Source organism: Rhinopithecus roxellana, chromosome 10, assembly GCF_007565055.1.
Source record: "Rhinopithecus roxellana isolate Shanxi Qingling chromosome 10, ASM756505v1, whole genome shotgun sequence".
Classification (NCBI taxonomy): Eukaryota; Metazoa; Chordata; class Mammalia; order Primates; family Cercopithecidae; genus Rhinopithecus; species Rhinopithecus roxellana.
In genome coordinates, this window is record NC_044558.1 from 96,933,006 (window position 1) to 96,948,768 (window position 15,763).

Below are 15,763 nucleotides of genomic sequence, written 5' to 3' on the forward strand. Positions count from 1 at the left end.
CAGAGAGTTGAGTTCAATTGGTTTGAAATGGAGCCAGTCAATTCTTACATGCAGCCTGAATTGAGAACCATTTATTCAACAAATATTTACGGAGTACCTTCTGTGTGCCAGCCCTGTTCTAGTACTTGGGACACATCAGTGAAACCTCATGGAGCTTAAGTTCTAAAAGGGTCAGAAATTCTAGTGAGAGGTGGGCTAGGGGAACCGTTAAGCTAGCTAGGATCTTGAAGACAGAGACTTTATTTTATTCATGTTTTTATTCCCTAGGGTCAGGGCTGTAGAATTCACCCAATAATGCTTGTTGAAAGAATGAGTGATCGTTGGTCTTCTCATACCTGACTTACATTTTTCTTTTCTTGATTCGTTTCACTAGACCCTTAGCTCCACGATGACAACGACAGGTCGAATTTGTTCTGTCATACCCCCAGTACCGATTACAGTGCCTGGCACATAGGTGCTTAGTAAACAGTACTTAAATGCATGCCTGTATTTGTTATAGCAGGCTGGGTTTCAAAAGTATTCTACTGATAACATTAATTGAATACATGCAAATAAACATTTAGACAGGCATCATCAACCAAAGGGTGCTCATTGGTACCCGGACAACCATTTCACAGACTGGTGTGCCCTACAGGCATCCCAGTAATGCACCATCAGCCAGAAAGCCTGTGAACTCCTACGAGCAGAAGGGCTCTCCCTGCCCCCTCTCCCCGCGCAGCTCGCTCTGCCCTCCGCCTCCTCTTCTCCGCCCACTCTCGCCGCGGTCTCCCGGCGGCGGCGGCGGCTTTGTCTCGTGGGCTGGTCCCCAGCGGCTCCCTCCCGGAACAGCTGCTGCTCGAGGGAGGAAGCGGCGCGGGTGCTGTCCAGCATCCCGGTGCTGAAAACCAGGGGGCTCGTCATCCACCACTACCATGTAAGGGCCATGAGAAGGGCTCGTCCTGGCGCAGCGCGGACATGGAGGAGGACTTATTCCAGCTAAGGCAGCTGCCGTGAGTATCATGGGGGCGAGCAAGAGGCAGACAGGCTTTCTTTTAAAAAACGAAAACCTGCAAGGGGGCTGGGGGGTGCATCTCTGCATGGTTTCTTGAATTTAAAGGGAACTGTTTCAGAGGAAGGAATTAGGGCCTGGAGGAGACAAGCCATTTTCCTTCCCCAGCAGCCCAGCCTCTGTATCTCTGACTCAGTTCTATTTATCAGATCTTTCAGGACCTTATGGGGAACCACGGGGGTTATGATTTCCCTTTTAATTGCTCTCAATCCTAAAGGGATTTTGAGATGTGAGCTTTAAGAAAGCATTAGCTGCTGTTTTGAAATGTGGACAGAATTGGTGAGTCTATGCAATGACATCGGTCCTTTCCAGCCCTAATCCTATGCTGTGAAATTCATAATTTTTCTGCAAGGTCTTTTGGAAGGGAATGATACTGATGTTGCAAACTGGTTGATAAAAAACTGGGATGCCTTCCTAGAGGAGAGGGTTGGGCAAAGTCCTGTTGTTTATGAAGTGTGTGAATGAGAGGCTGTGCACTGTCGGTGAAACCTCTTGCCTTCTTCTGAATGAAAGGTTTTTGTAGCAGCTAGCTAGAGTGAGACTCACCGTTGGAACATCAGGAATATACTCCTTTGAGGATGGGGATTTTTAAGAAAAACCAAATTTGCTCTGAGAATGTGGGGGAAATACCAAGCAACTGAAAGGACACGGGTCTTATAGAGGGGCTTACAGATTTTTCCTACCTCAAGCAGATAGTGATTTGTTAAGTAAATTCCAAGAGTATGAGAGGGGGCATTAAAAAGAACATTGCTGGGGTGGGAGTTGTTTTAATTTTTAGAAGCACTAGCCATTTGAATGGTAAGAGTAGATTCCCTTTGGGATTGTTAGAAAGGGTAAATTATAGTTAGTATGTGTGTATTTTCTTGACTTTAAAAATGGTGGATTATTTTTTCTATAAGTTACTGAGGAATTCTCCCAAGTGACTTTTAGTGTGACTGATATAGTTCTCTGAGGCTCTGAGTACTGAAGGGGATTGTAATGTTTACTTTTCAATCAGCATAAAATTAATTTTCACTAAAATTTTTAATTAATTTAAAATTTGCTTTAAAGTTTTTACTAATTGATCCACAACTAGCATATCTGATTATGTAATACAGCATTATTTCACAAATGCTAGAGCATGTTTAGTTACAATATTCAGAGGTAGATATAAGAGTACATAAAAATGTAAAGGTCTGATTACAAATTTCCCAAGGAAAACATACAACTTCTATTGTGAATAAATATCATGTTCAAAAATAAAACCATTACCCCCAAATAAAAAATAATTTAATATCAGAAATGTGAACTTTGGTTGTCCTGGGATAAATTTTTCAATCATGTCAGACCATGTGAACTTTTCAAAGATTCATGTTTATATAAACTTTGCAAAAGGGTCATGTATATTTAATCTACTGGTATATAGACCTGACATTATCATGACAATTCCTTCTTTAATTAAAAAAAAGCAAAAATAGGAAGTTTTTACTTATTTAAATTTAAAAATTTAGGTTTTTATAGGAATGTAATACAATGTACCAATAAATAAAGGTAAATAAAGTTCAAAGAGAATCACAGGAATAAAGAGTAAGTCTCCTTTCTTTTCAAACCCCAGTCCTATTCTCCAGAGTTAACTTTCTTAATTATTCTTTCTGGTGCTTAATAGGCATAAATACATATATTATCTATTAGGCCAAATTGTGTACTGGCTAAGTACATTATCTGTTGAATCAGACATACTTGGATTCAAATCCTTACTCTGCCACTTCCTGGCTGTGTGACTTTAAGCAAGTGACTTAACCTTTCTGAGACTCAGTTTCCTTAGCTACACAATGAGGATCATAACAGTACTTAATTCATAAGGTTATTGTGAAGATCAAATGAGATAATGTATGCTAAAAGCTGGGCAGAGACAAAGCACTCAATGCATATTAGCTATTATTATTATTGCATCTGAAAAATCATTTATATAAACAAAATATGTAAGTTTACTGTACTGGACTCCCTCAAAATCTTAATCTGCAAACCCCAAATGACATTTGAATGAAGTCAAAATTAGCCCTGAAATGTGTTGACCTCAATTTCTAAAAAAAGAGTAAGCTAAAAGGAACGGCCACATGAATCTGAGTGGGTTACAAATCACGATTTAGATGTTTTTTAAACCACACCCTTCGAATATTATGCACAGATTGCAGGCAGCAGATTTCCCAAGAGCAATATGGCTAAAAAAAAATTCAGAGTGCCTTGTAGAGGGTTGGCAAGAGTGGACTTTGGAATAGGCTCAATCCCACGGGAGGCCAAGTGTTAGCAGATTATAAGCCACTAAGTAGTTTACATGGTTGGGGAATGGGGAAAGGGAGTGAGGGTGTCTAAGAAACAGTCCTTCCTCGCACTTGAAGGAACCTTCACACAACTCTGGGGTGGTTCATTTGAGACCACAAAAGACCATTGTTTTTCACATGCTGTCCACTCTGGGACAGCACCACACAGAGGAGATTTGGGAGGCTAACAGTTTGCATCCATTTCTGCCTTTTTGTGTGACCTTGTGCAAATCAGACTTTTCTAGGTCTGTTCTTTCTAGGATGATTTCTTGAAAGCCAGTTAGCAGACATTGATTGATCGATTCATTCATACATTCATTCATTCACTGAGTTACTTAGATACCATCCTAGGTACAAAGGATTCTATAGCTGAGTAAGGTAGAATGGTTCTTGCGCTTAAGCAACTGACAATCTAGAGCTGCAATGTCCAATAGTACATTTAGCCACTAGGTGCATGTGGCTATTTAAATTTAAACTTAAATGAATTTAAAGTATGCAGTTTGTACATGAAATAATTTATATAGTATAATATACAACATAAAATGTATATATAATATACAACATAAAATATGTGTCCAGGTGCGGTGGCTCACGCTTACAATCCCAGCACTTTGGGAGGCTGAAGAGGGTGGATCATTTGAGGTCAGGAGTTTGAGACCAGCCTGACCAACATGGTGAAACGCTGTCTCTACTAAAAATACAAAAAAATTAGTCGGGCATGGTAGCACATCCCAGCTATTTCAGAGGCTGAGGCAGGAGAATCACTTGAATCTGGGAGGCAGAGGTTGTAGTGAGCAGACATTGTGCCACAGCACTCCAGCCTGGGCAACACAGTGAGACTCCGTCAAAAATATGTGTACACACACACACACACACACACACACACACACATAATGTAAAATTTAAAAAAATCTGTCCCTCAGTCATACTAACTACATTTCAAATGCTCAATAGCTACATGTAGCTAGTGGCTACTATATTGGAAAGCATATGTGCAGGCCAGCAGTCCCCAACATTTTGGCATCAGGGACTGGTTTCTTGGAAAACAATTTTTCCATGGACAGGGGTGGTTAGGTAGGGGGATGGGGTTGGGGTTTCAGGATGAAACTGTTCCACCTCAGATCTTCAAGCATTAGATTCTCATAAGGAGCCTGCAACCTAGACCCCTTGCATGTTCAGTTCACAATAGGGTTTATGCTCCTATGAGAATCTAATGCTGCTGCTGATTGACAGGAGGCGGAACTCAGGTGGTAATGCTCGCTCATCCATGGCTCACCGTGCAGCCTGGTTCCTAACAGGCCAGAGACAATTATGGGTCCTCGGCCCAGGGATTGGGGACCCTGGTCTAGGACATTTCCATAATTGCAGAAAGTTCTATTGGACAGCACTGGTTTGGTAGGAGGGAGGACACTGAACACATCATTGCAAGTAATTATGAGAATTGTCTTAAGTGCTATCAAGAACTAGTGCAAGCCTGGGGAATATATTAAGACCTGTTTCTACTGAAAAAAATTTTTCTTAATTAGCCAGGTCTGGTTGCTCATGCCTGTGGCCCCACTATTAGGGAGGCTGAGGCAGGAGGATTGCTTGAGCCTAGGAGGTCAAGGCTGCAGTGAGCCATGATTGTGACACTGCACTCCAGCCTGAGTGACAGAGTGAGATCCTGTCTCAAATAAATAAATAAATAAAAAAGAACGAATGCGGAGTATGTATAAGGAGACTAGTTTTAGCTGGGAGGAGGTATCAGGGAAGGCTTCCCTGAGGAAGTGACAATTGACCTGATCCTCTGTAGGTGTGATTTCAGGAAAAAGAGAAAAGATTAAGAGCATTCCAGGAAGAAGAAACTGTATGGGTAAAAGCCCTGAATTGGGAAAAAAGCTTGGTGTGTCTCAAAATCAGCCAATAGATCATTAATGAACAAGTAACTTGGGGGAAAACTGCTGAGGACAACAGCAGGCCCTCCAGGGTCTTGTAGTATATGACAAGAAGTTGGGATGTCATCCTGCATTTGCTGAATCTACTCTCTCCTTTCTTTTTTTTTTTTTTTTTTTTTTTTTTTGAGGCGGAGTCTCGCTCTGTCGCCCGGACTGGAGTGCAGTGGCCAGATCTCAGCTCACTGCAAGCTCCGCCTCCCGGGTTTCCGCCATTCTCCTGCCTCAGCCTCCCGAGTAGCTGGGACTACAGGCGCCCGCCACCTCGCCCGGGTAGTTTTTGTATTTTTAGTAGAGACGGGGTTTCACCGTGTTAGCCAGGATGGTCTCGATCTCCTGACCTTGTGATCCGCCCGTCTCGGCCTCCCAAAGTGCTGGGATTACAGGCTTGAGCCACCGCGCCCGGCCTACTCTCTCCTTTCTTATGAACCCTGTCTTTCAAGATTGAGTTGGGTCTACCATTTTAATGAATCTGCCTCTGGCTTCTGCTGGTTTTAATCAATAGCAGAGGTAAAAATGTGGAAACTGACTCAGGCAGACCTGGGTTCAGACTCTGGCTCTGGCCCTATCTGTGTGGCCTCAGGCCAAAGCCTTCTCCCCAAGGCTGAGTGCCTATCTGTGAAGTCGGAAAGTGATAATACCTGCAGGGCTGTTGTAAGGATCCGGGAGATAATCACTGGGAAGCTCTCAGCACAGTGCCTGGCTTTGAGTATGGGCTCGATTCATGGTGCTGGTGTTATTTTTCCTCCACTCTGCATTGGTTTCCCTGATCTTCCAACTTATCTCAAAAAAGAAAGGTAGTAGGAGTGCCTGGAAGCCACAGTCTCCTGTGCAAAACACTAAGAAGATGTCTGGTGTGGTGTGACAGCACATGTCTGAACTTGAATTCTTCATCCGTCCTCCACCTGCTCCTCTTTCAGCCTCCCCCATCTCAGTTGATGACAATTCCATTTGTCCCATTTGGCCAGAAACTTCGGAGTCAAGTTAGACTCCTCTCTTCCTCCCATTTCACTTTTGTTGTTGTTGTTGTTGAGACAGAGTCTGGCTCTGTCACCCAGGCTGGAGTGCAGTGGCGTGATCTCAGCTCTCTGCAGCCTCCGTCTCCCAGGTTCAAGCAATTATCATTGCCACCCCTGTAGCTGGGATTACAGGCACACACCACCATGCCCAGCTAATTTTTGAATTTTTTGTAGAGATGGGGTTTTGCCATGTTGGCCAGGCTGGTCACCCGGCTCCAAGTGACCCTTCCGCCTTGGCCCCCCAAAGTGCTGGGATTACAGGCATGAGCCACCACGCCTGGCCCCATTTCACTTTCAGCCCATCGGGAAATCCTTTGGTCCTGCCTTCAACTGACATGCAGGCTCTCACCCATTCTGCTGCCATCCCCCGGTTCAAGTCTCCATCCTCTCTCACTGGGATTGATTGCAATGATGTCTGTGCTGGTTTTCCCACTCCTACTCTTGCCTCCCTATAGCCCATTCTCAACCCAGCAGCCAAAGGGATTCTTTAAAAGTCAGATCATGTCCTTCCTTGGCTCAAAACTCTCCCATTGTTCCCATCTCACCTCGTCTCTTTCACTATCCTACACATTCATGCTGCTGCTTCCCTGCTGTTCCTCATCCATGCCAGCCAGGCTCCTGCCTCAGGATCCACCCCTTAGAAAGCTCTTCTCCAAGATACCTGCTTCACCCTCATCAAGTCTCAAATGCCACCTTCTCACCAAAGCTTACCCTAATAACTCTCTTTAAATTTGCAGCCCTCTCATATACCCATTAGGATGGCTACTATCAAAATAAAAAATACCTGAATTGGGCGCGGTGGCTCAAGCCCGTAATCTCAGCACTTTGGGAGACCGGTGCAGGAGGACTGCTAGAAGCCAAGAGCTGTGAGACCAGCCTAGGAAACAAAGCAAGACCTCGTCTCTACCAAAAATTTTGAAAAACCAGCCAGCCATGGTTGTGTGTACCTGTAGTCCCAGCTACTTGGGAGGCTGAGGAGGGAAGATTGCTTGAGCCCAGGGTTTTGAGGCTGCAGTGAGCTATGAATGTGGCACCACACTCCAGCCTGGGTGACAGAATGAGACCCTGTCTCAAAAAAGAAAGAAAGACCAAAAAAATTAGAAAATAACAAGTGTTGGTGAGGATATGGAGAAATTGGAACTTTCGCACACTGTTGGTGAAATATAAAATAGTGTAGCCATTATGGAAAACAGTATGGCAGTTCCTCAAATGTAAAAATAAAAATAATGCCATTTGTCATTGATGGACATTTGGGTCTTTGCTACAAATGTGGCACATATACACCATAGAATACTATGCAACCATAAAAAAGGATGAGTTCATGTCCTTTGTAGGGACATGGATGCAGCTGGAAACCATTATTCTCAGCAAACTATTGCAAGAACAGAAAACCAAACACCGCATGTTCCCACTCATAGGTGGGAACTGAACAATGAGATCACTTGGACACAGGAAGGGGAACATCACACACCAGGGCCCGTTATGGGGTAGGGGGAGCCAGGGAGGGATAGCATTAGGAGATATACCTAATATAAATGAGGAGTTAATGGGTGCAGCACACCAACATGACACATGTATACATATGTAACAAACCTGCATGTTGTGCACATGTACCCTAGAACTTAAAGTATAATAAAAACTTAAAAAAGAATAATGCCATGTGACCCAGTAATTCCACTTCTGGTTATAGATGCAAAATAATGGGAAGCAGGGTGTTGAAAAGATGTGTGTACTTCCATGTTCACAGCAGCATTATTCACTATAGCCAAACATGAAAACAACCCGTGCCCATGGACTGAGGGATGGAAGAATAATATTCCATTGTGCAATATTGCTAAAATCTCCTCTCTTAGCAATTTTCGAGAAACAAAATGCGGTCTATCCACATTTGGAGTATTATTCAGCCTTAAAAAGGAAGGAGATTTGGGCCAGGCTCAGTGGCTCATGCCTGTAATCCCAGCACTTTGGAAGGCCAGGGCAGGTGGATCACTTGAGTTCAGGAGTTCAAGACCAGCCTGGCCAACATGGTGAAACCCCATCTCTACTAAAAATGCAAAAATTAGCCAGGTGTGTGGTGGCATGCACCTGTAATCCCAGCTACTCGGGAGGCTGAGACATGAGAATCGCTTGAACCTGAGAGACTGAGGTTGCAATGAGCCGAGCTTGTGCCACAGCACTCCAGCCTGGGCAACAGAGTGGGACTCCGTCTGAAAAAAAAAAAAAAAAAGAGAAGGAAATTTGGACAGTCCTACAATGCAGATGAAGCTTGCAGACACTGTGCAAGCAAAGCAGCACAAAAAGACAAATACAGCACGATCTCACTTATATGAGGTGCCTAGAGCAGTCAGATCCATACAGACAGAAAGTAAAATGGTGGTTCCAGGAACTCGGTGGTGGGGGGAGAGGGAATGGGGAGTTGGTGTTTAATGGAACTGAATTTAAATTTAAATTTTGCAAAATGCAAAGGGTTCTGCAGATGGATGGTGGTGATGATTGTACAACAATGTGAACATGCTTAATGACAGAGAACTGTATACTTAAAAATGGTTAAGATTGGGCCAGGCGCAGTGGCTCATGCCTGTAATACCAGCAATTTGGGAGGCTGAGGCAGGTAGATCACTTGAGGCCAGAAGTTCGAGACCAGACTGGCCAACATGGCGAAAATCGTCTCTACTAAAAATGCAAAAATTAGCCAGGTGTGGCGGTGTGCACCTATAATCTCAGCTACTCAGGAGGCTGAGGCATGAGAATCACTTGAACCTGGGAGGTGGAGGTTGCAGTAATCAAAGATCGTGTTACTGCACTCCAGCCTGGGTGACAGAGTGAGACTCTGTCTCAAAAAAAAAAAAAAGGCAAGATGGTAAGTTTGATGTTATGTGTATTTAATCACAATTGAAAAAAAGCTACAGCCTTCTTCCTCTATCCTCCAACACCATGTTCTCCTTTTTCTTTTTTTCATAGCACGTATTATCTGCTAATAAACTTTATAATTTGCTTATTTATTGTTTAGTGTTTGCCTTCCTTTGTGAGAGTTTCACAAGGGTGGGGTCTGATGTATCTCAAGTGTGTGGGATATTGCTGTTAGTTTCACCTACTACTGGATTCCAGCATAGACCAATATAGAAAGGCCAAATGATTAGGAAAGCTTCATGAATGAAAAACCAGAAAAATCTGTCCATTGGCTGTATTATTTTCCCTGACAGTAGGGCTACTATTAAGTTTTAGCAGCTGCGTAGTCCAGTCTAACTGGAAAGACGAGCTTTGTTTCTTCACATCTACTTTCTGCTTCCTCATATTCCTTTTTTGAGACAGGCTCTCACTCCAGTTGCCCAGGCTCGAGTGCAGTGGCACAATCATGGCTCACTGCAGTCTCAACCTCCTGGGCTCAGCTGATTCTTTCACCTCAACCTCCCGAGTAGCTTGGACTACAGGCACATGACACCACACCTGGCTAATTTTTTGTATTTTTGGTAGAGACGGGGTTTTGCTATGTTGTCCAGGCTGGTCTCAAACTCCTGGGCTCAAACAATCCACCTGCTTTGGCCTCCCAAAGTGCTGGGATTACAGGCTTGAACCACATCCCTGGCCGCATTTCCTCATTTTCTTAGATGAAATCAGGGAGGTTGGGAGAACATCAGTTTGAGTTACTGATTACATGAAAAAAAAATTTTTATTTAATATTTTAAAAATGTTAAATTGACAAATAAAAATTACATATGTATGGTACAGAACATGTTGTTCTGAAATATGTGTAATTGTGAAATGACTAAATCAAGCTAATTAACATATGCATCATCTCACATCTTTTTTTGTGGTGAGTACACTTAAAATCTCTTTTCTTAGCAATTTTCAAGTATACAGTACTCTAAATTGTTATTAACTATAATCTCTGTGTTGTACAACAGATCTCTTGAACCTATTTCTCTTGCCTAACTGATTTTTTTTTTTTTTTTTTTTTTTCTGAGACAGTCTCACTCTGTTGCCCAGGCTGGAGTACAGTGGCATGATCTCGGCTCACTGAAGCCTCTGCTTCCCAGGCTCAAGCGAATCTCCTGCCTCAGCCTCCTGAGTAGCTGGGATTACAAGCACCCACCACTGCGCCTGGCTAATTTTTATATTTTTGGTAGAGATGGGGTTTTGCCATGTCAGCCAGGCTGGTCTCGAACTCCTGACCTCAGGTGATCTGCCTGCCTCGGCCTGGGATTAGAGGCATGAGCCACTGTGCCCAGCCTAACTGAAATTTTTTTACCTGCAGCAACTCCCTAATTTCTCCAAGCCCCTACCAAGCTCCTGGTAATCACCATTCTACTCTCTGCTTCTATGAGTTTAACTTTTTTAGATTCCACATGTAAGTGAGATCATGCAGTATTTGTCTTTCTGTGCCTGGCTTATTTCACTTAACACAATGTCCTCCAGGTTCATTCATGTTGTTGCAAATGAGTGGATTTCCTTCTCTCTTAAGGCTGAATGGTATTTCATTGTGTATATACCACATTTTCTTGATCCATTCATCTCTTGGTGGACACTTAGGTGGATTCCATAGGTTGGTGATTGTGAATAATGCTGCAATGATTATATGACTATTGCTATTGAAATTGTCCCAGGTAAGCTCTTCGAGCCCATGTTAAACCAGGTAAGGATTTGTGTTTGAGTTCTAGGGGAGAAGCTAGAAGCAGGTTCTGGTTCCTCTAACTGAGAAGATCTCTGCATAGAGACACAGGACAAGAGGAAGTGGCAAAGCCACACATGAGACTTCCTGCTGGCTCCCATCCCCCTGAGACCAAGTGGGGCCAAAATAGAGGGAGGATCCCCGGACAAGGAGGAGAGATAGGGCATCACCATCACCCACTTCAGGCAAAAAGTAGGGAGTTATTGTAATAGCCTGGGCATCCTCCAAGGGAACCCACCACGGCCTTTAAAACCTCACACTTGGCTGGGCATGGTGGCCCACGCCTGTAATCCCAACACTTTGGGAGGTTGAGGCGGGTGGATCACGAGGTCAGGAGATCGAGACCATCCTGGGTAACACGGTGAAACTCCGTCTCTACTAAAAATACAAAAAATTAGCCAGGCGTGTGCGGGCGGGCACCTGTAATCCCAGCTACTCAGGAGGCTGAGGCAGGAGAATGGTGTGAACCGAGGAGGCAGAGCTTTCAGTGAGCCGAGATCGTGCCACTGCACTGCCTGGGTGACAGAGCGAGGCTCCATCTCAAAAAACAAACAAACAAAAAAAACCTTCACACTCGAAGCTGCTCACACCCCTTCATTTCAAAAATGTTTACATTTTATGCCAGCCGGCTTCACTTAAGGAATGTGTGCTTCAATGACTTAAGGGGAATAGTCTGGGCCAGCTGCTGTGGCCCTTGTCTATAATCCCAGCACTTTGGCGGGGGCCAAGGCAGGAGGATCTCTTGAGGTCAGGAGTTCGAGACCAGCTTGACCAACATGGTAAAACCCTGTCTCTATTAAAAACACAAAAATTAGCCAGGCGTGGTGGTGCGCGCCAGTAATCCCAGCTACTCGGGAGGCTGAGGCACGAAAATCACTTGAACCCGGGAGGCGGAGGTTGAAGTGAGCCGAGATCATGCCACTGCACTCCAGCCTGGACGACAGAGCAAGACTCTGCCTCAAAAAACAAAACAAAAAACCTCACACTCAAAGCTGCTCACACCTACCTTTTATGCCAGCCAGCGTCACCTCTGAGGAACGTGTGTTTCAGTGACTTAAGGGGAACAGTCTGGGCCGGGTGCAGTGGCTCTTGTCTATAATCCCAGCACTTTGGGAGGCCAAGGCAGGAGAATCACTTGAGCTCAGGAGTTTGAGATCGGCCTGGGCAACGTAGTAAGACCCCCTCTCTAAAAAAATTATCTGGGTGTGGTGCCTGTGGTGACAGCTGCTTGAGAGGCTGAGGCAGAAAGATGAATTAAGCCTGGAAGGCTGAGATTGCAGTGAGCTATGATTGCACCACTGCACTCTAGCCTGGGCGACAAAGTGAGACCCAGAAAAACAAAACAGAACGAAAACCACAACACTCTGGAGGCCAAAGAAAGAAAGTCTCCTTGAAAAGAGGCCATGGTTCGGGTGGCCTTGGGTCTTAGGGAGGATTATTCCAGGGCTCACTGGCCTAGACAGTGGCTTTACAGCCCCAGCTAAACTCTTCTCTGGACTGTCTAAAAGAGTTAGGCAGATTTGCGTGTGATTGATTACGTGATCTTGGGCAATTAATTTAACTTCCTTGAGACACAAGGGGGTGCCCAGGTCACCTTTGAGGGCATTTTCAGCTCTACAAGACTGATTCTCAGTTCTCTGAATGAATGTGCCTGGCACCAGCCTGGATCATGGCAGTTATTCTGGTGTATTTATTAACTTATTTATTTGATTAATTTTTTTTTTTTTGAGACAGGGTCTCTCTCTGTTGCCAAGGCTGGAGTGCAGTGGCACGATCATGGCTCACTGCAGCCCCTGAACTCCTGCGCTCAAGCAATCCTCCCGCCTCAGCTTTCCAAAGTGCTGGACTTTGGAGCTACCCTGGCCAGCCTGGTGTGATTATTAATAGTATCTCATTCACTCTTTAAGCCAGGGTTTCTCAGCCTCTACACTATTCACGTTTTAGACCAGACAATACTTTGTAGTAGGGGACTGTCCTATGCATTGTAGGATGTTTAGCAGCATTTCTGGCCTCCTCTGCCCACCAGATGTCACTCTCACTCCCACCAGTTGTGACCATCAAAGCTGTCTCTAGACATTGCTGATGCTCATGGGAGGCTAAATTGCCCCGGGTGAAAACCACTGCTATAGGGCTGGGTGCCATGGCTCATACCTGTAAGCCCAGCAGTTTGGGAGGCCGAAGCGAGTGGATCACTTGAGGTCAGGAGTTCGAGACCAGCCTGGCCATCTATTTTTACAAAAATTAGCTCGGCATTGTGGCGGATACCTGTAATCCCAGCTACTCAGGAGGCTGAGGCAGGATAATTGCTTCAATCCAGGAGGCAGTCGCTCATTTCTATAGTATCTTCAGATTTCTCTTTAAGCCTCACTCCTCTGACTTGAGTCATGCTGGCACCCTGTACATGTTCCCTTAACAACGTGTGCATCTTCTGCAATGCTCAGGGTAACTTTGGTAAAAGGCTCAAAGTTCCATGGGGGCAAGAACTCAAATCTGACACAGAGAGGGTCCCCTCTGTATGGTTGTTAAACGAATGAGTGAATAAATAAGTTACAAAGACAAGGCCGGAAGCGGTGGCTCACGCCTGTAATCCCAGCTTTTTGGGAGACCAAGGCAGGCTGATTATCTGCGGTCAGGAGTTTGAGACCAGCCTGGCCAACATGGCAAAACCCTGTCTCTACTAAAAATACAAAAATTAGCCAGGTGTTGTGGCTCGCGCCCGTAATCCCAGCTACTCGGGAGGCTGAAGAATGAGAATCTCTTGAACCTGGGAGGCAGACGCTGCAGTGAGCGGAGATCATGCCAGTGCACTCCAGCCTGGGTGACAGAGCGAGACTCTATCTCACAAAAAAAAAAAAAAAAAAAAAAAAAAAAAGGGAAAAGTTGCAAAGACAAATGACCCTGAAAGTTGCAGCACAGGCCTTTTGGTCCTCCAGTAGGAAGAGTAACCCTCTCCTCTCTGCACAGGCCATGTCAGAGAATGAGTAAGTGTGTGTGCGCTCAACTCAGGCAGAGCTGGTTTTGGATCCTGACTTTCTGGCTAACTTGGTAGGTGATCTTGGGCAAGTTCCTTGTTTTTCTTTAGGCCTCAGTTTTATCATCTGTGAAGTGGGGACAGCAATGGCACCCACCTCCTAGGGCATGAGGGTTCCTTGAGATGATGCTTATAATGTGCTTAGCGGAGCTACCAGCCCCAGTAAAGGCTTCATGAATGCTAACTATGATTTATTTTTTATCATTACCTTTTGTCCAGGATATAAGCAAGTCATCTGCTATCCTAGGAACAAGCTCATTGCTACTCAGGCTGATGGGGGTGGCAAAAAAATGCAAATAAATAAAATCCACAGAGAACTAAAATTTCCTTTAATTATAGACTTCAGAAATGAAGGAAACTTCAAGGTCATCACGTCCAACCCCTCACACCCTGTCTCCCTAATTCAGAGCAGGCAGGCATCAGATGGTGACTTTCAGACTTCTGTGGCTGCCATCATCTGATTAAAATTCAGGTTCTTGGCCGGGTGCGGTGGCTCAAGCCTGTAATCCCAGCACTTTGGGAGGCCGAGACGGGCGGATCACGAGGTCAGGAGATAGAGACCATCCTGGTTAACACAGTGAAACCCCGTCTCTACTAAAAAATACAAAAAATGAGCCGGGCGAGGTGGTGGGCACCTGTAGTCCCAGCTACTCCGGAGGCTGAGGCAGGAGAATGGCGTAAACCCTGGAGGCGGAGCTTGCAGTGAGCTGAGATCCGGCCACTGCACTCCAGCCTGGGCGACAGAGCAAGACTCCGTCTCAAAAAAAAAAAAAAAAAAAAAAAAAAAAAAAAAAAAAATTCAGGTTCTTGGGCCCCACTCTGTAGGATGCAAAAGCATTAGTAGGTCTAGAGTAAGGCCCAGGAATCAGCATTTTAATCAGTTCCACAGGGGTATTCTTGGCTTCAGGTACAGAAGCTTTGGCTGACTGGGTAAGATCATGGGTTTTGGAGCTACTTGAGCCAGGGTCCTAGTACACTACATATTATCTAGGAGACCTGGAACCATTGGTTTATTGGTTTATTAGCGTCAGTTTATTTGTCTATAAACTGGAGATTTTTTTTTTGAAACAGGGTCTCACTCTGTCACCCTGGCTGGAGTGCAGTGTTGCAATCATAGCTCACTGCAATCTCGACCTCCTGGGCTCAAGTGATCCTCCCACCTCAGCCTCCCCAGTAGCTGAGACCACAGGTGCATACCACCATGGTCAGCTAATTTTTTAATTTTTTGTATAGACATGGTCTTGCCATGTTGCCCAGGTTGGTCTTGAACTCTTGGGCTCAAGTGATCCTCCCATCTCAGCATCCCAAGTGTTGGGATTATAGGCGTGAGCCACGGGGCCTGGCTGAAACTAGAGTTATTAATAATACTTCCCTGTTATGATTGTTGAGTGCATTACATAAGATAGTTTATAACATTCAGGCTTGGACCTGGCATGCTGAAGTGATGCATAAATATTAAATATCATTACTCCTGAGCCAATCACATGGACACCTGCCTCTGCTGCAATGACTCTCAAGAGAGGGAGCCCACTACCTCCTGAAGCAGCCGTTTTCATCTCTGGACTGATCTGCCTGATAAGGCTCCTCTTTATATTGAGTTGAGATCTGCTTCCTTCTTTCTTATACCCAAAAGTTCAAGCTCTGTCCTTAGGATTATGGTTGAGAAGCACCTTCTTTCATAGGTCAGAGCCTTAAATATTTGAAGCCAGAAGTTCATCTCCTGGGAAGACTCTTCTTAAATCCTACAGCTCAGGGAGTGCCCCAG

General features: G+C 44.8%; 1 protein-coding gene across 1 annotated transcript in view; it reads left to right on the forward strand.

Moving 5' to 3' along the window:
* The first annotated feature begins 757 nt into the window (after positions 1–757).
* Positions 758–15,763, forward strand: part of SVOP (SV2 related protein) — a 108,618-nt gene continuing 93,612 nt past the window's right edge. Inside the window, exon 1 of the mRNA XM_010360524.2 lies at positions 758–989. Coding sequence (XP_010358826.1) covers positions 955–989 — 35 coding nt within the window. The 5' untranslated portion in view covers positions 758–954. The remainder of the gene's footprint in view (positions 990–15,763) is intronic.